The sequence below is a fragment of the Triticum aestivum genome, chromosome 5A, assembly GCF_018294505.1.
Source record: "Triticum aestivum cultivar Chinese Spring chromosome 5A, IWGSC CS RefSeq v2.1, whole genome shotgun sequence".
Classification (NCBI taxonomy): Eukaryota; Viridiplantae; Streptophyta; class Magnoliopsida; order Poales; family Poaceae; genus Triticum; species Triticum aestivum.
In genome coordinates this window covers 69,180,056-69,199,422 of record NC_057806.1, presented here as the reverse complement: position 1 = coordinate 69,199,422, position 19,367 = coordinate 69,180,056, and the positions used below count along the sequence as shown (strand labels likewise).

The window sequence follows — 19,367 nt, the reverse complement described above, 5'->3', positions numbered from 1 at the left end:
CGCGCGTGTCCGAAAGTTGTCCCGAACCCGACCCGGACTGTCGCCACCGTTGTGTCCGGATCATCCCCAAACATCTATAAAACATCATCGGTTTCTCATTGGACTCTCCTAAGCTATTTATCCTCGACCGTCCGATTTTGATCGGAGGGACGAGTTAGCCCCTAACCTAAAACTCATCTGATATAAATATTAGATCCAACCCTAAAATTTAGGGGAGCTGTCCCGTCTTTCCTATTCAGGCTGGCCCCAATGGGGAGTAACATAGAGTAGTAACATACATGCCACGTAAGCATGTTACTACTCTATGTTACTACCTCCACAGTGGGTGGTAACTTATGGGTGGTAACTTAGAGGGTTTATTTATTGCTTTTGTGGGATCTATAGTAGTACTTCAACTTTGTGATCTATATGTGGCATGTACCAACAAAATTTGTGTTTTCCAATACTTATGGATAAATAAAAGAACACAAATTTTGATTATAACAAATAATAAAGTATAATATTATATTATTGAAATATATAGAACATATTTAGCAATACATCGATCAAGACTTGGATATAATTTATTCGCGCCCAAACTTTCTCCATATATGCTCAATCAAATCATTTTTAAGAGCCTTATGCGTTGGACGATCACGAACTCTAGCATCTCTTTCAAGTACCTCGGCAAATTCTGGCATGTCACCATGAGTAAATACTGAAGGAAGGGCAATCGACGAGCCTGCTTCATAATTCAAATCAAGAATATTTCCCGCCTCTTCATGTTCATCATCGACTATCATGTTGTGTAGAATGATGCATGCCAACATAATATTATTGAGATCACCCCGTTCATATAAACGTGCCGGAAGCCGTAAAATAGACCATCGCGCCTGCAACACACCAAATGCACGTTCCACGTCCTTTCTTGCTCCCTCTTGATGTTTCGCAAACAACTTGTGCTTTTCTGTTAAAGCCATCGGTATTGACTTCATGAATGCTGCCCACTCGGGGTATATTCCATCTACAAGGTAATAACCAAGTTGATATTCCTTCTCGTTGACAGTATAGTTCACTCGAGGAGCTTGCCCTTTCAGTTGCTCAATGAACAGCGTTGATTGGTTAAGCACGTTGATGTCATTGTTGGATCCGGCAACACCAAAAAAGGCATGCCATATCCAAAGATCTTGAGATGCAACCGCCTCTAGAATAACAGTAGGGGCTCCTTTATACCCGCTAGTGAATTGCCCCCTCCACTCTAATGGACATTTCTCCCAATGCCAATGCATACAATCGAGGCTTCCTAACATACCGGGAAACCCACGTGTCTCTCCAATATCAAGTAAGCGTTGCACATCGTCGACATTGGGTCTTCGCATATACTCATCACCAAATATATGAATCACGCCTTCAACAAACAGTTTTAAGCACTTAACTGAAGTGCCCTCGGCAATCTTCAGATACTCATCGAGAGCGTCCGCCGGGGTACCATACGCCAATTGGCGAATAGCCGATGTGCATTTCTGCAACGGAGAGAGTCCATCGCGGTCAAGAGCATCTTTCCTTTGCGTGAACTCAGGAGACCACTCTCCTAGTGCATGCACAATACGCTCGAAAAGAGGCCTTCTCATCCGAAATCTTCTACGAAATACTTTTTTCTTGTAGATAGGATTATCACAGAAATAGTCGCGTACCAATTGCTCGGCGGCTGCTTCACGTGGCGTGTTCACGTAAGTCCTCGGACCACTTCTTCTTGATGTTGCTTGATCTTCGAGGCTTTCCTTCACTTCTGCTGCGATCCCCTTGCCTAATGAATCTAACATGTCCATCTGGACAAGGTAGTCTTCTAGTGTGTAGAGGGAGGAAGGATTGGTGATACTTGCTTCAGCTTCACCATCGGAACCATCGTCTGGTTCACTACTGGCCATCTTGAACAGGGAAAGAAGTGGTGCAGTGTGCAGGAGTGAGGAAAAGAGAAGGCATACGCTTGTATATATAGCACACTGTTGTGAAACGATTCATGTGTAAATGAAAACTCAAACGATTGAGCTTCAGCAATGATTAAAAAAGGTAACGGGCATAGTAGTAGCTGATCGGTCCATCAATTAGAGTAGCTTCACCGATGATTCATAAAAGGTAACTGACAATAGTAGTAGCTGATCAGTCCAAAAGCTAACAGCAAACCATCACGTTCACATCAATTTTAGAGTAGCTGATCGGTGCACACAATAAACTGACCGGACAACAAAAGTGATGAACGATCCATCAGGTTTACACAACAAACTGACCGAGCCAATTTCTAATATGCTTCATAGTGCACCACTTTTTCCCTTCAATCACCTTGCCAATCAGTAGAAAAAAATAATAATCAGTAGCCATAATAATTATTTTCTCATGAAATAGAGCGACTACTCAGGTTCACAACAAAAATTAACCGATCGAGAGACAAACAATGAAATAGTTAGTAGTTGCTTGGAGATGCTTGAAATGAGTACATGTGCTTGGGAATTAACAATACCTGAAGCTTCTTCAGGAAATAATATGGCCTCCATTCTGCTCAAAGCCTTAGCACGCCGAGCCTTTTCAGCATCATCCATTTTAGATGTGTCCGCTAAAAGCATTTTGGAGTAAACATCCAACATTTTTGTCTTGCTGTTGATCTTTGCGGTTTCAAGCTGTTGATTTGATAAAAGAACCTGGCTGTCTATCACCTTTTGGCGCTCCTCCTTCGATTGATTGTTAACCTCGATGAACTTGTCTAGCCTTTCTCCAAGCTCTTGTGAGATCCCTCCCGACTTTCCTTTACCAGCACGTTCAGCCTTAGCCTTATCACGACCAGCTTTTGGGCGCTCTTCGGCCTCCAAGTTGATCATATTTGATGGGAGATCGGTCTCTGTCATGTTTCCTTTTTTGCCATCATGTTTTTATAAGAGGCTAGCCATTTTGAATCATCCTTGATTTTTTCCCACATAGTTAAATGTTGGAAAGGCTGGTGATAGTTCCGTTCATACTTCTCCAACGCCATTTTTTGCAGGTCATGACTATTGTGACCACTATGATACACTCCCATAACGGCAATCCACTCACCGTGGAAAGCGGCGAGCCTTTTCTTGGTCCTTTGCCATTCCGTCTTGAGCTGATTCCGATCTCTTTTGCGGTTACTTGGTGTGGCAGTATTGTATAGAGCAGCAATGTCATCCCAAAACTGCTCAGACTTCTTTCCGTTCCCATCAATGGGATTGAGTGAACACTCCAGCCAAGCACCTGCCTACATTGTTCACAATTAATTCAGTTGAGGCCAACAACAAACAAGAAATTATATGCAACTAAACGGATTTGAGCAACGAATATCCTTACCAGTCTCTCATGTTCCTCGGGTGTATAGGGCAGACGATATGCGGTCCTTGCTCCCGATTCGTCGGCATCTACACTCTTGACCTTCCTTTTCTTTTTCTTTGAATCAACTTTGGTGGGAGCAGACTGAGATGAAACATTAGAGTGCGGTGGTGGCGGTGGTGTTGAAAAGGGATCATGTGGGGAAGCACCAACAAAGTGCAAATTCTCCATATTTTGGTATCCTTGTTCATGATGGTGCATTGGCTGAGGTTGAAAATTGTAAGGATTCATGGGCGGTAATTGTCCAAAACTTAGCAGGCCTTCAGGTGCAGAGGTATACATCGGCCTCCTGTTATATTGTAAATATCAGAATTAAGAAGCATTGTCCAAAGCTTGCTATTAGAAACTTTTGTCTGTTCTAATCATTGCAAGAAAAAAGTACAAACAAACAAGCGAAGCACATCCAAGTTCAAGTGTCTGATATAGTAGTAAACCGTTTGCACAATAAGCACACAGACACACATCACGGGGGACTTGCATATCCTCCAAAGCTCTAACGCTACAGAAATCCGATTCAGCAAGCAAAAACCTGAAGAATTGCAATGGTCTAATGCTACAGAAATTAAGGCTAAGACTTCAGAGTCTCTCTGCTTCAACACGCACACATGCTGAATCAGGTACTCGAGCTATAGAAATTACAATTACCTAATGCTGCTCTATAACCCAAATTGAATTACATAATGCTGCATACTCGAGCTACAGAAATTGTAATTGCCAAAGATTGAATTAAAGCAGAAATTTTATACCATGTAGGGTTGGCTGAGGAGGATTCCATGAGAGGCGGGTACAGGTGTGGTGGTGTCGAGGGGCTGGCCGAGGATCTTGTCGGGGCGCCGGGGTAGAAGAGAAGCTGTGGAGAGCGGCTGGCGAACGAGCTTGCTGTGGCGCCGGGGGAGTGCTGCAGCGGCGGCGAGGTGGCCGATGGCCGGACTTGCGCGGCGTCCTTACGGGCACCGGACTTGGCCATGAATCTGGTGGCTTTGCGCCGCTTGCCAGAGCCGCCGCCGGCCGGCAAGACGGAGTGCAGGGCGCCGGAGCTCCAAGGCGGCAGGGAGGGAGAAGGATGAGGCCCAGGCGTGGAGGAAGAGAAAGTCACACGGGTGGGGATTTTCTTGGTTGCTTCGCGATGTGTCCGGCCGCCGCACACAGGATCGATTAGCATTAATTTTTTTCTCGTATGCAGCGCTATGTTACCAGAACTAGCTAAGTTCCTCCAAAGCTCTCTCTCTTCATTTAATCAATGCCACGTAGGAATTTTTGCTGAGTTGGACCCGAAGTTCTTGCTGAAGTTCTCTGCATTGGGGCCAGCCTCAGCGCCGCCACTGCATCTTCCTCGGGATCCTCTCAGATCCCCTTCTCACCCAACCAGTGCGATCCACCAATCTAGCCCCCTCCATCCACCGACGCCTCCCCTGCTCGATCCCGAGGGGATCACGAGCAGCTCCCCACCGGTTGCCAGCGCAGCAGCGCACCTCACCTCGCGTCATGGGGCTCCAAGTCCGCCCGGCTCGCCGCCGCTTCTATCCGGCAGGGAACGAGACCCCGATGACCTCCCGTGACCGGATCCAGCACCACCACGGTCGCCACCGCAGCCTCGCTCCCAGTTTTTCGCGAGCAGAGACCCCCAGCGAACCTCTCGCTCCCTTGTGCAAGCCCCTGCTCCGCCCCTCCGTCCTCGCCGTTGGCCCCGGCGGCGCCGCCCCTCGCAGGTCATCTGGTGTGCCCCTGCTCTTCTTTCTTCTTCCCCTATGCCATTTCTTCTCTCTGTACTCCTCTCTCTCGCCCTGCCGTATTTTTCTTCCTCTCTAACCTCTCTCCCTCTCTGCCATGGATGACCTCAGGAGCTCCCGAGGACGCCATGGCTCCTGGACCTCAAGTCTTCACCGGATCCGACTGGGAATGGAGGGTCTAGCCCATCCCCGACCTCTGGCCGTCCCCTGCCTCGCCGGAGCGCCTCCCCGCCATGACTGCCTGGACCTGAAGCCCATCTTCACCCTGTTCCACACCTCGCCTCGCCTCGCCTCTGGTCAAATCGGCTCCATAGGGCTGGGACCGTTCGTCCGCTCCATCCCTGCAGTTCCGCCGGAGTCCTCAGCTCGCCGGAGTTGCGCCAAGTTCCCCTGCATCGCGCCAGACGCCGCCCTCCGCTGCTGCCTTGCCGCCGTTCCCCTGCGTACTCTGCTTCGTTCGAACCAGGGAAGGGGACGAGCGCTCGCGTTGACCAGTCCTGCCTCGCTGAACCGCTTGACCGCCAGATCAGCGCCCGCGCATGGGCCTCCTCTTGCCTCGCACCCAGGCCCAGCCCCTGCTGGCCTTCCTCCTCCACCTGGGCCTGGCCCAAAGTGAGCAGCCCCTCCAGCCCTCTCCTGTACACTTGGCCTAGCCAGATTCGGCCCGTTGTGTTTTTTCCTGCTGCTAAGAGTTTAGCTTTTTCCTGAAATAACTGTTTTGCAGTTTAGTCCCTAGAATCATGCATCTAATAACTTCTCACCCGTGCATCGGATTAAAACAAACTTTATATGCAGAATGTCCAGAATTTTGTCTAGTTTATTAATATCCAACTTTCATCTATGTTTAAAATGTTTAAAATGATGTTTGCATAAATTTTGCCCCTATGTCATGTTAAAATGCTTTATTTCATAACTAAATAACCGTAGCTCCAAATCTAATAAACTTTATATGTACATGGGGTAGAAAAATGCCTAGTTTAACATGATGCACTCATCTAGCATGTTTAACAACTCTAAAATTATGTTTAGGGCAGAAAAGTACCAAACCTAATATATGCACATGAGGTTTTTCCGGACTTGTTGCTTGTTGTTTCGGCCTCATTTAAACTTGCCTAGATGTGTAGTTTACTTATGCTTCCCCTCTTGCCATGTTAATCAACATTTAATCTTGTTGGGTACATAAACGAGAGAGAACTAAATAAGTCATGTGGTGTTTTCTTTAATATGCAACTCCGTTGCATATTGAGCTCCACTTAAGTTGTAGTGTTGTTTGTTGCACTTTGCCATGCCATGCCATGTATCATTAAACCGGACATGCATCATACTTGGTTGTGCATCATGTCATGTCCATGTGTTGTTTGTTTACTATGTTGTGTGTTTCTTTCCGGTGTTGCTTCTTTGGGTTGGTTCCGATAACGTCGCGTTTGTGAGGATCCGTTCGACTACGCACGTGTGTCTTCTTCATGGACTCATTCTTCTTCCTTGCGGGATTTCAGGCAAGATGACCATACCCTCGAAATCACTTCTATCTTTGCTTGCTAGTTGCTCGCTCTTTTGCTATGCCTATGATGCGATACCTACCACTTGCTTTATCATGCCTCCCGTATTGTTAAGCCAAGCCTCTAACCCACCTTGTCCTAGCAAACCGTTGTTTGGCTATGTTATCGCTTTGCTCAGCCCCTCTTATAGCATTGTTAGTTGCAGGTGAAGATTGGAGCTTGTTCCATGTTTGGAACATGGTTATTTGTTGGGATATCACAATATCTCTTATTTAATTAATGCATATATATACTTGGTAAAGGTTGGAAGGCTCGGCCTTATGCCTGATGTTTTGTTCCACTCTTGCCGCCCTAGTTTCCGTCATATCGGTGTTATGTTCCCGGATTTTGCGTTCCTTACGCGGTTGGGTTATAATGGGAACCCCTTGACAGTTCGCCTTGAATAAAACTCCTCCAGCAATGCCCAACATTGGTTTTACCTTTCGCCACCTAGCCTCTTTTTCCCTTGGGTTTCACGGACTCAAGGGTCATCTTTATTTTAACCCCCCCCCCGGCCCAGTGCTCCTCTGAGTGTTGGTCCGAACTGAGCTGCCTGCGGGGCCACCTCGGGGAAACTTGAGGGTTGGTTTTACTCGTAGCTAGTCTTATATGAGTGTGCCCTGAGAACGAGATATGTGCAGCTCCTATCGGAATTTGTCGGCACATTCGGGCGATGTTGCTGGACTTGCTTTTACCATTGTCGAGATGTCTTGTAACCGGGATTCTGAGTCTGATCGGGCCTTCCCGCTAGAAGGAATATCCTTCGTTGACCGTGAGAGCTTGTGATGGGCTAAGTTGGGACTCCCCTGCAGGGTTATGAACTTTTGAAAGTTGTGCCCGCGGTTATGGGCAGATGGGAATTTGTTAATGCCCGGTTGTAGAAAACCTGAAGTTGATCTTAATTAAAATGCACCAACCGCGTGTGTTACCGTGATGGTCTCCTCTCGGCGGAGTCCGGAAAGTGAACACGGTGTTGGAGTTATGTTTGACGTAGGTTGTTCTAGGATCACTTCTTGATCATAGTTGTTCGCCCGTGCTTTTGCCTTCTCTTCTCGCTCTCATTTGCGTATGTTAGCCACCATATATGCTAGTCGCTTGCTGCAGCTCCACATCATACCTTTACCTTACCCATAAGCTTAAATAGTCTTGATCGCGAGGGTGTGAGATTGCTGAGTCCCTGTGACTCATAGATTCCTTCCAAAACCAGCTTGCAGGTGCCGTTGAACCGTGCAGATGACGCAACCAAGATCAAGGAGGAGCTCGATGAAGATCTTGTCCTTTATGTTGTTCCGTTTCCAGTTGTTCAGTAGTGGAGCCCAGTCGGGACGATCGGGGATCTGTGTAGCACTTGGGATAGTCTTCTTTTATTTTGGGTTCCGTAGTCGGACCTTGTGTGTATCTGGTTGATGTAATGTTTTATTCATGTATTGTGTGAAGTGACGATTGTAAGCCAACTATGTATCTCTCTTTCCCTTATTGTATTACATGGGTTGTTGTGAAGATTACCTCACTTGCGACATTGCTTTCAATGTGGTTATGCCTCTAAGTCGTGCTTCGACACGTGGGAGGTATAGCCGCATCGAGGGCATTACATTACAGTACCTTGAAGTGGTGTTTTGTTTTCTTTCGCTAACGGAGCTCATGAGATCTTCTACTTTAAGTTTTGTGTTGTGAAATTTTCAAGTTTTGGGTAAAGATTTGATGGATTATGGAACAAGGAGTGGCAAGAGCCTAAGCTTGGGGATGCCCATGGCACTCCCAAGATAATCTAAGGACACCTAAAAGCCAAAGCTTGGGGATTCCCCGGAAGGCATCCCCTCTTTCGTCTACTTCTATCGGTAACTTTAGTTGGAGCTATATTTTTATTTACCACAAGATATGTGTTTTGCTTGGAGCGTCTTGTATTATTTGAGTCTTTATTTGTTAGTTTTCCACAATCAGCATTGCTGCACACAGCTTTTTGAGAGAGACACTCATGATTCGGAAATTGTTAGAATACTCTATGTGCTTCACTTATATCTTTTGAGTTATATAGTGTTTGCCCTATTGCTTCACTTATATCTTTTAGCGCACGATGGTGGATTTGTTTTATAGAAACTTTTGTTCTCTCATGTTTCACTTAGATTATTTTGAGAGTCCTACAAAACAGCATGGTAATTTGCTTTACTTATGTTAGGCATTCAAGATTAATAATAAAATTTTCTTATGAGTGTGTTGAATACTATGAGAAGTTTGAAACTTGATAATTGTTTTGAGATATGGAGATGGTGATATTAGAGTCGTGCTAGTTGAGTAGTTGTGAATTTGAGAAATGCTTGTGTTAAAGTTTGTGATTCCCGTAGCATGCACGTATGGTGAACCGTTATGTTAAGAAGTCGGAGCATGATGTATTTATTGATTGTCCTCCTTATGAGTGGCGGTCGGGGACGAGCGATGGTCTTTTCCTACCAATCTATCCCCCTAGGAGCATGCGCGTAGTACTTTGCTTCGATAACTAATAGATTTTTGCAATAAGTATGTGAGTTCTTTATGACTAATGTTGAGTCCATGGATTATACGCACTCTCACCCTTCCACCATTGCTAGCCTCTCTAATACCGCGCATCTTTCGCCGGTATCATACACCCACCATATACCTTCCTCAAAACAGACACCATACCTACCTATCATGGTATTTCCATAGCCATTCCGAGATATATTGTCATGCAACTTTCCACCGTTCCGTTTACTATGACACGCTACATCATTGTCATATTGCTTCGCATGATCATGTAGTTGACATTTTAGTTGTGGCAAAGCCACCATTCATTATTCTTTCATATAACTCACTCATGCATAATTGCTATCCCGGTACACCGCTGGAGGCATTCATATAGAGTCATATTTTGTTCTAGTATCGAGTTGTAATCATTGAGTTGTAAATAAATAGAAGTGTGAGGATCATCATTCATAGAGTATTGTCCCAATAAAAAAAGAAAGGCCAAAAAAAAGAAGGCCCCCCAAAAAAGGGGCAATACTACTATCCTTTTTCCACACTTGTGTCTCAAAGTAGCACCATGATCTTCATGATAGAGAGTCTCCTATGCTACCACTTTCATATACTAGTGGGAATTTTTCATTATAGAACTTGGCTTGTATATTCCAACGATGGGCTTCCTCAAATGCCCTAGGTCTTCATGAGCAAGCAAGTTGGATGCACGCCCACTTAGTTTCTTTTGTTGAGCTTTCATATACTTATAGCTCTAGTGCATCCGTTGCATGGCAATCCCTACTCACTCACATTGATATCTATTGATGGGCATCTCCATAGCCCGTTGATACGCCTAGTTGATGTGAGACTATCTTCTCCCTTTTTGTCTTCTCCACAACCACCATTCTATTCCACCTATAGTGCTATGTCCATGGCTCACACTCATGTATTGCGTGAAGATTGAAAAAGTTTGAGAACACCAAAAGTATGAAACAATTGCTTGGCTTGTCATCGGGGTTGTGCATGATTTGAATACTTTCTGTGGTGAAGATGGAGCATAGCCAGACTATATGATTTTGTAGGGATAGCTTTCTTTGACCATGTTATTTTGAAGAGACATAATTGCTTAGTTAGTATGCTTGATATTATTATTTCTATGTCAATATTAAACTTTTGTGTTGAATTTTTTGGATCTAAATATTCATACCACAATTAAAAGAATTACATTGAAATTATGCCAAGTAGCATTCCACATCAAAAATTCTGTTTTTTATCATTTACCTACTCGAGGACGAGCACGAATTAAGCTTGGGGATGCTTGATACATCTCCGACGTATCTATAATTTTTGATTGTTCCATGCTATATTATATCCTTTTTTGGACTTATTGGGCTTTATTATACACTTTTATATTATTTTTGGGACTAACCCATTAACCGGAGGCCCAACCCAGAATTGTTGTTTTTGCCTATTTTAGGGTTTCGCAGAAAAAGAATATCAAACAGAGTCCAAACAGAATGAAACCTTCGGGAACGTGATTTTTGGAACGAACATGATCCAGAGGACTTGGACCCTATGACAAGCAATCAACCAGGAAGGCACGAGGTAGGGGGGCGCGCCTACCCCCCCAGGCGCGCCCTCCACCCTCGCGGGGCCCACGTTGCTCCACCGACGTACTCCTTCCTCCTATATATACCTACGTACCCCCAAACTACCAGATACGGAGCCAAAACCCTAATTCCACCACCATAAATTTCTGTATCCACGAGATCCCATCTTGGGGCCTTTTCCGGAGCTCCGCTGGAGGGGGTATCGATCACGGAGGGCTTCTACATCAACACCATAGCCTCTCCGATGAAGTGTGAGTAGTTTACTTCAGACCTATGGGTCCATAGTTATTAGCTAGATGGCTTTTTCTCTCTTTTTGGATCTCAATACAAAGTTCCCCCCCTCTCTTGTGGAGATCTATTCGATGTAATCTTCTTTTGCGGTGTGTCTGTTGAGACCGATGAATTGTGGGTTTATGATCAAGTTTATCTATGAACAATATTCGAATCTTCTCTGAATTCTTTTATGTATGATTGGTTATCTTTGCAAGTCTCTTCGAATTATCAGTTTGGTTTGCCTACTAGATTGATCTTTCTTGCAATGGGAGAAGTGCTTAGCTTTGGGTTCAATCTTGTGGTGTCCTTTCCCAGTGACAGTAGGGGCAGCAAGGCACGTATTGTATTGTTGCCATCGAGGATAACAAGATGGGGTTTATATCATATAGCAAACATGCCCGTGCGTTGCAACGGGAGAAAAAAATTCACCCCTCATACACACACTTGACGACACAGCAAATCCCTTGAAATCTTTCATGCTGCCACGCAACAACAACATGCTAAGTGGTGTTGTGAAAAAACATAAATGTGTGATGATTTTTGAAGTGTACTCAAGGTGTTTAGAATTCATTATACAACACAAATATCTACCTAATTGCCGGTATATGTTTATGCATTTGATGTTGTTTCTCGGTGATGCCCAAAAAATATTGCATTAGAATGAAAATAGCAAAGTACGTTTTAGTATTCAATGATAGCATGTGCATAAGAGCATTATTTTTGTCATATATGTGTTTGCATATATAAAAATATATGTGCATTTGCAACCATAATTCAATTCAAGACTTAATTTGGTTGCAAACATATCGGATTGCTCCACAAAAAACAACCAATCTATAAGGGTATATGTAATAGGCATTTCTAAAATATCTCATCATATAAAGAACGTATTATTTAAGTTTGCACCCTGAACATATTTCTAAAAATTAATGATATTTATAAAAATTAATGATATTTATAAAAATTAATGATAAAGGAATATTTGGAATCTACACATTTTTCTGATGAATTATCATATATGACATGTTAGATTTGGAGTTAGGGTTTGAAAGATATGAAAATTTCAAAAAGTATTTGATCTTTTGGAAAAAAGGAAAAGGGTGGGGATCGAACACACAACCTCCAGCGTGGTAGGTGAAGGCACCAACCAGTGCGCTGTGTGCATGGTTATTCATAAGAGAGGATCTCTTCCTTTTTAGCTATGCCCACCGCAGACAAAACAAAATAAAACAAACCAAACGTTTTTCTCACTTACCGGTGGCATTGGTGGGTAATAATTTACAACTTTAGGGGCAGTTTTAATGACGGACGACCAGAAGCACTATTTGCTTTATTGTTAGGGGAAGATTGCATGAGTTTATCCCTCTACATCATGTCATCTTGCTTAAAGCGTTACTCTGTTCTCTTGAACTTAATACTCTAGATGCATGATGGATAGTGGTCGATGTGTGGAGTAATAGTAGTACATGCAGGCAGGAGTCGGTCTACTTGTCTCGGACGTGATGCCTATATACATGATCATACCTAGATATTCTCATAACTATGCTCAATTCTGTCAATTGCTCAACAGTAATTAGTTCACCCACCGTAATATTTATGCTCTCGGGAGAAGCCTCCAGTGAAACCTATGGCCCTCGGGTCTATTTTCCATCATATTAATCTTCCAATACTTAGTTATTTCCTTTGCCATTTATTTTACTTGCATCTTTATTTCTCTTTATCATAAAAATACCAAAAATATTATCTTATCATATCTATCAGATCTCACTCTCGTAGGTGACCGTGAAGGGATTGACAACCCCTTTATCGCGTTGGTTGCGAGGGACTCGTGCGTGGCCTCCTACTGGATTGATACCTTGGTTCTCAAAAACCGAGGGAAATACTTACGCTGCTCTACTGCATCACCCTTTCATCTTCAAGGGAAAACCAATGCAGTGCTCAAGAGGTAGCAGGCACGGGAAAGTGCCATCAACATAGCCATGGAGTAGATGGCTGCGGAGGAGGGAGGTGACCTGCGCCCGCCATATCATGAAGGAGTCCGATGAGAGCTTGACAATGATCAGATGGCCAAAGTGGAACGGGCCGGATGAAGCGACGCCATAGGAAGTCGACGACGAGGGAGATGAAACAAGGGTGGAGGAGGTGGCGGCGAGGGAGAGTGCGGAAGTCGATATATCAAACCTAGTCTGATACAATGTAAACCTAGATGGGTTTTTGCGAGAGATCGGTTGAGAAGGCAATGCTCGACACCAATATGGTGCGGCATACACATCATATATATAGTTATAAAACCTTTCCTAATTACAAGGGATTAGATTAGATCCTAACTGATTCTTGACAAACACGTATTCTATCATGGCGTAGGTAGAGTGTGGCAATATGTGACAACAAATTCCACAATAGTTTTTTTCTTTTCCTTTTGCAACCTGAAACTTGTATTACTCAAACCCCGACAGAGTTACAATGAAAAGATGCAAGTTCCAAAACTCTAGGAGGACTAGAGGGTAACCAAGTCATAGTTCTCCCTTCCTCTCTAGCAAAAATAGCCAAACAATTTCTAACTTTATTTTGGGGTCTAAGGATACAAGTAATACGAGTTTCACGGATGCTCGTCATATACTTAATGTCTTTGATTAGATAAGCATAAATTGATCTACCATTGTCGCTGGACTGCACAAGCTTGATCAATTCATCATGTGCTTAATGTCTTTGATTAGATAAGCATAAATTGATTTATCATTGTCGCTGGACTGCACAAGCTTGATCAACTCATCATATGCTTAATGTCTTTGATTAGATACGCATAAATTGATCTATCACTGTCGCTGGACTGCACAAGCTTGATCAACTCAAGGGAATGCACCTCCACTTCGACAGACAGCTCGGTTCTCATCAATGCCGATGATAACCCCTCCATACACGCGCTTAATTCTGCTTCCGATGCATCTCTACACGGGAACAGTTCTACATGCTGAAATCACGGTGGCTCCCGACGCATCTCGCAACACCATACCAGCACCCACCAAACCATTCGAAGCGAATGACCCATCCGGCAAAAGTTAGGATGGACGCATGAAAAAGCCGCAATACACGACATTTGGGGAAGCTCACGACGGCACAAGAGAATGTTCAAAAAATATGCAGATGTAAACATACGAATACCATAAAATTCATACCTACGAAGATATAGACCGGTCAACGAAGATGAATATTCTTTTTCTTGCGGAAAATTTTGACAAATATTTGTGAACAAATATATGGTACAACAAATAGGACGGCAACTTCTCTTAAACTGAAACACACTGCTTCTATATAACTGAGTTTTCTACCAGTAGAGAAGAACACATGGCAACGGTTCCACTGCTGCCCTCCATTTGAGCTGTCCGACGAGAAAACGAGCGCTCCGGTGCACCGAGAGCCGTTCGTTTTCTGATCGGACGGCTCAGATGGTCACCGACTTGGTTTACCACCGCACCTCGCGGTCCACGATGAGCATTTGGTCAAAATTCGGGTTGAAAATTTCGAACGCGTCGAGGCCTGCGCAGAAGAGGACACGCCTCGTCCCCCCGCCATTAAAACCTCGGCAGGCCGCGCATTTAACGCGCCATTACTGCTGCCTCCCTCTCTGTCCACGCAACGCAGGCCCACCACCACCACCACCGCGGCGCGCGAGGACAGTGCACGGCACCGGCACCGGTGGGGTCACACACCACCGCCGGAGCCGGCGGTGGGAGGTTTTCTTGGGGTCAGCGGCTGAGACGGTCCGGCGAGAGCAGCGCCTCGGGGTCCCCGCACCGGAGCCGGCTCGACGCGCGGTTGCTCCGCCTCGCCGCGGCGATGGACGGGGGCTCGGAGGACAGGGACATGAAGAACCCGCCTCCTGCGGGGGCTGCGCCGGCGCGGCGGCGGGCGAAGGGGGAGGACTTGCCCGCGGCCGAGCGGAACGAGAACACACGGGCTGCGGCCGCCGCGGAGCCCCCGACGCCGCCGAATGGGGACGGCCAGCGCTTGCTCCAGAAGCTCCGGCCGCGGCCGCTGGCGCCGTCCCCGCCTCCGCCGCCCAAGCGGTAGCGCCAGGAAGGGGATGCTGTGGACGCGGCCTCCGTGGCGATATTTCGCTCGAAGCCGAAGGAGTAGGAGCGCTTGAGGAGGAAGTCCCTCGGGTTGAGCTGATCGGGGCTGGCCGGCGTGATCTCCGGCAGGGCGCCGGCGTCGTTTTGTGGAGGCGGCGGGACGGGGTGGAAGAAGAGGAGGTCGTCGAGGCTGGGGCGAACGCGTCGGGCGGAGCGGAGCGGCGAGGAGACGGGGGGCGGGAGCGCGACGGCGGCGCGGCAGAGCGGGCAGGAGGCGTGCGCGCGGAGCCAGACGTCGATGCAGTCGGCGTGGAAGGCGTGCGCGCACAGCGGCAGCGCGCGGAGCTCGTCGCCGTCGGCGAACTCCAGCAGGCACACGGCGCAGTCGCGGGCGCCGGCGCTCGCGCGCGCGGCCTCCGCCTTGAGGAACTGCGCCGAGGGCAGCGACTTGATGGCCGCGTCGTCCAAGCCGTACGGCGAGAAGGTGTGGTAGAAGTTGTCGTAGGTGGTGAAGGACGCGAAGGAGTCGTGCGCCGGGGAGCCGAGCGGGAGCATCAGCAGCCGCCGCCGCCTCCTCCACCCACGCCACCGCCGCCGGACGGCTCGGACCACGCGCCTGGCCAGCCGCGCGTAGAGCACCACGAGCAGCGCAGCCCCCACCACCGCCAGCATGGCGATGAGCGGCGGGCTCATGCCACCCCCGCCTCGCCGCGCGCCCGCGTACGCGAGCACCGCATTAGGCTCCGGCGCGGGCGCAGGCACGGGCGCCGGTCCAGGCGACGCGACCGCAGAGGGAGAAGGCGGCGAGCTGATGAGCCCGCCCTGAAATGCCGCTGTCGGGGACGGCATTGGCGACTGGTACGGGGACGGAGAGGGCGCCGGCGCCGGCGAACCGCCCGGCGGCGGCGGCGGGCGGTGCGCGTGCATGGCGTTCTCCCCGCTCTCCCTTGCCTCTGCTTTCTCACCGTCTCAGTGCGTAGTAGGAGGAGGTGGAGGAGGTGCGCACATGGCAGCAGCGAGTGGAAGTGAGGCTGCGGCGCATCATTGGTGGGAACTAGGGAGAGTGTGGTCGAGCCGAGTGCGAAGCTCCACCATGGCTACACACTACACTCACGCTGGTTGGTGGCATGATTTATTACGAGTGCCAAATGCATTCATTTCGCCACCACCACCACTGGTACTAATGTCCGTCCTTAAAAAAAAATTGAGGCGTGGAAATCACCTTTGTGTTACAAAAACACATGGAGGCGGGGAAATCAAGGGTTTTCTTTTCGACTGAAATCAAGTTTTCTTTTGTACTCCAGTTTGTTTAACCTGAATAGAAATAATCATGCTTTTTTTTCTTTGAATTGCAAATGACTTTGTCAATTCAAAATGTGCGGGGGTAACATATGGATAGTAACATATCATTCAAAAAACAAGCTCCCTCTGTGGAGATAGTAACATACGGATAGTCTGAGGCCTGGAGTTGCCTTTTGAAGAGCATGATCTTCAATTTTTTTTCCTTTTCTTTCGCGAGTACCCCTTCAAGATTTGTTTCTCATCCTCCATGTCCGAACTCTACACTTGCCTAGTGGCTCTTCTACACCACGATCTCCTTCAAAATTGCACCGGATAGAGGGAGCTTGAATTAATATCATTTACCACTATCAAACAATCCATAGCCACTTGCGCATAGTAATTCAAGTGAATGACATTCATTGAAGATACCACTTCAACGCAGGCCATAGCTTTTTAACGAAACCGGATCGAAAATTCCCTCATAGACCATCGCCAAAGCACTTGATAAATCCCATGCTAGTGCCTAAAAATAGTCACTGCTACACCCTTTGATGTCTCCGTATAAAATAGTTGCATCTACGTTGATTTAATTTTCAGCATGCCTTGTTTCCACCTAAGAGCTCTTTCTATGAGGCCCAATCCGCCTCACAAGCGACTTCTTCTCTCGCGTGCCAATCTCCGGGTCATATATGAATTTTGTATGAAGGCAATTCGAGATATCGAGATATCTCCAGAGTTTCTTGAGTAAGAACTTTTCGGTTTTCTTGTCACTCCCGTTCGAGGGTGACCCCGACCCCAGCCGACGACATCCTTCTTCCTCACCCTTCTCCATGTAGCTGTCGAAAATAGTTACCGGGAAAGCTTGTTCTCAGACATGCAGTGCCTTTCTCTATTGTTTCAAGTCGGCAAACCTTCGCTAATCGTTAGGCGCATGCGGTCGAAGGTTGCTCCTAGGGTGTACTCCTCGGATGTGCTAATTCTCGGTGCTTAGGGCCGCCTTGTCAAATCGTGGGTGTGTGCTGATAGTTGCAGCGAATATGTGCTTGTGTTTACTGTAGAAATGCTTCGTTTTCTTTGTTTTAGCTTGACTTTGATATGCTTTGTTAGAGGTTCTTCGATCATACGGTGCTTTCATATGCACCCCAAATTACAAATGCCAGTAGAAAGAGTTTTTCAGCGCCCTAACCCTTGAGTTCACACTCATCAATAGATATACTCCCATCTTCTTGTCAGGACCCCAATCTATGTTTTGTGGATTTGGGGAGCGGGATCGCCTTGATGGAGGTGAACTAGATCTCATTATGGGAGAAGAAGGTAGAACCCTACCTATAATGATTAATTAGATTAGGAATAAACTTCTTCTTCCATTACTCATTATTATACGAGGCTTAAATACTCGGGTTCAATTTACATCGGTAAAAGATATTAATGGTCACTACTATTCATCTCAATAGTCTGTGATGCTTTTATCCACTTCCATCTAGTTCGTCCGTTAATTGACGAGGTGATGTGAAGGAATCGACACTTTAAGGTTTAGTCCTGGGCCCGACACTTCTCTTGTTAACTAAGATTTACAATTTTCTTTCTCCACTAATCCGACTGCTGCTAGAAGAAGCATCACATCGGTCACGCCTTCCAGATTGGATATTCCAACCTTATGTGCAAAGGTCGATTGTGTGCTAAGCTCGCACTTGCAAACTACGACCCACTTTTTTTAACAAACCCCAAATGAAGTAGCAAGAACGCAAATTGGATCCCCATGCTTACCTCATGGGGAATGCAAAAATTCCACCATCTTTGGCATGGACCTTGTGAGCATAGGAGAAGGAGGACAGGGTCTCTCCTACGGAGGTTGACAACAAGGGCATCACACAAGGCAACAAAAAGAACCATCGACCAATGAACCACCCTAACCACCCAAATCGCACGACATAGACAATTTATTGATTAATCTGAAACTCCAGGTGCAGAGCTTGACGTAGAGGTACAAAAACTTGACTGATATTTACCAATGCCAGCAAGTATCGCCCGAGATCTCTAGATTGAAAGACCAAGAGCGTTGATTCCCTGTTCTCCTTCCCCAACATCCCCGAGGACGAATAGGCAGCCAACATGATGCCCATCCCACCCGATTTGAGAGCACACTGAGCTTTATTTAGGAAGCCCTGACTAGATCCATCCCTCTCTGACACTGTCCATCATGAAAGACGACTGGACGAAGGGACCTATCTTTTTTGACGCGACTCACACGCGCGACAACAAAACTCGACTTTGCATCAAGCCATACTTCGGCATAGCGCCACATGCCCCATGGGCAAACTCAACCCTAGATCTCGGCCTAGCAATGCTATCTATATCAACATCCGATCCTCCACACCCGGAGCAATAAGGGATGGAAGGTGGAATGGAGTTGCCAATTTTAAAGTGAAATTATATGACCCACTCACAGTGAATTTTCACCATATGTCAACAGTTGAGCTGACGCCAATCATCCAACCATATCCATTAAATGTCAACTCTTGTCCAACTGGGAGAGAAGAGAGAAGGGCCGGAAAGAAAAAAACATTTGGATGTGGTGGGTCCGAGACTGAATTGGTGTGTCTGAACTGTTTCAAAGCTCCCCTAGCTTTCATGTTGGATTGTGCGATTTCGGGCATCCGCCCATGGCCGCAAGCATTCGATGATCTGCCATGGATGGATAAAAATGCTCTGACCATCCGATCCAAGGAGATCTGGGGGCGTTGGCGTGACGGAAAGAAGTCCAAAATCGGCAATGGAGTTGGCCGTCGAGTGGACCCCACCGGTGAAGGGCCCGGTGGCAGAGTAGGCGTGAGCTGGCCCAAAACTGATGTATGGGAGCCTGTCGTTTATCTCTCTGAAGAATAGAAAAAGTCTGCATTTCGCCTGTTTCTCTCGCCCCCTTTCGCTGATCGCTGGGGCCTCACAATCAATCGGCTACTCCCCTCTCCTCTCGCGCGTGGCGAATTCCCCCCTCCCTCCCGCACGCGGCAGCGACCC

The 19,367-nt window shown here is 46.7% G+C and overlaps 3 protein-coding genes across 6 annotated transcripts; 1 reads left to right on the top strand and 2 right to left on the bottom strand.

The window, feature by feature from the left end:
- Positions 1–477: 477 nt before the first annotated feature.
- LOC123102347 (uncharacterized) lies at positions 478–4,531 on the bottom strand. 3 transcript variants are annotated; one of them, XM_044523654.1, is made up of 4 exons: positions 4,122–4,531; positions 3,337–3,664; positions 2,498–3,247; positions 478–2,319 (listed from the first exon to the last, which is right to left on the bottom strand). In XM_044523654.1, the coding sequence occupies exon 4, from the start codon at positions 1,905–1,907 to the stop codon at positions 564–566; it is 1,344 nt and encodes a 447-aa protein (XP_044379589.1). In that variant the 5' UTR covers positions 1,908–2,319; positions 2,498–3,247; positions 3,337–3,664; positions 4,122–4,531; the 3' UTR covers positions 478–563. The 3 variants fall into 3 exon arrangements, with proteins under 3 accessions (XP_044379589.1, XP_044379591.1, XP_044379590.1); XM_044523656.1 differs by having other exon boundaries at positions 765–1,003; positions 4,122–4,493; XM_044523655.1 differs by having other exon boundaries at positions 2,063–2,319; positions 4,122–4,493.
- Positions 4,532–4,568: 37 nt separating this feature from the next.
- LOC123102348 (uncharacterized) lies at positions 4,569–6,054 on the top strand. Of its 2 annotated transcripts, none has more exons than XR_006448923.1 (2): positions 4,569–5,092; positions 5,217–6,054. XR_006448923.1 is itself a non-coding variant. In XM_044523657.1 (2 exons), exons 1-2 carry the CDS (start codon positions 4,861–4,863, stop codon positions 5,719–5,721), a joined length of 729 nt encoding a protein of 242 aa, XP_044379592.1. In that variant the 5' UTR covers positions 4,585–4,860; the 3' UTR covers positions 5,722–6,054. The 2 variants fall into 2 exon arrangements, 1 of the variants encoding a protein (XP_044379592.1); XM_044523657.1 differs by having other exon boundaries at positions 4,585–5,084.
- An 8,197-nt stretch (positions 6,055–14,251) lies between these two features.
- On the bottom strand, positions 14,252–16,141 carry LOC123102346 (RING-H2 finger protein ATL65). Its single transcript, XM_044523652.1, has one exon. It carries the CDS (start codon positions 15,993–15,995, stop codon positions 14,742–14,744), a length of 1,254 nt encoding a protein of 417 aa, XP_044379587.1. The 5' UTR covers positions 15,996–16,141; the 3' UTR covers positions 14,252–14,741.
- Between the last annotated feature and the right edge of the window lie 3,226 nt (positions 16,142–19,367).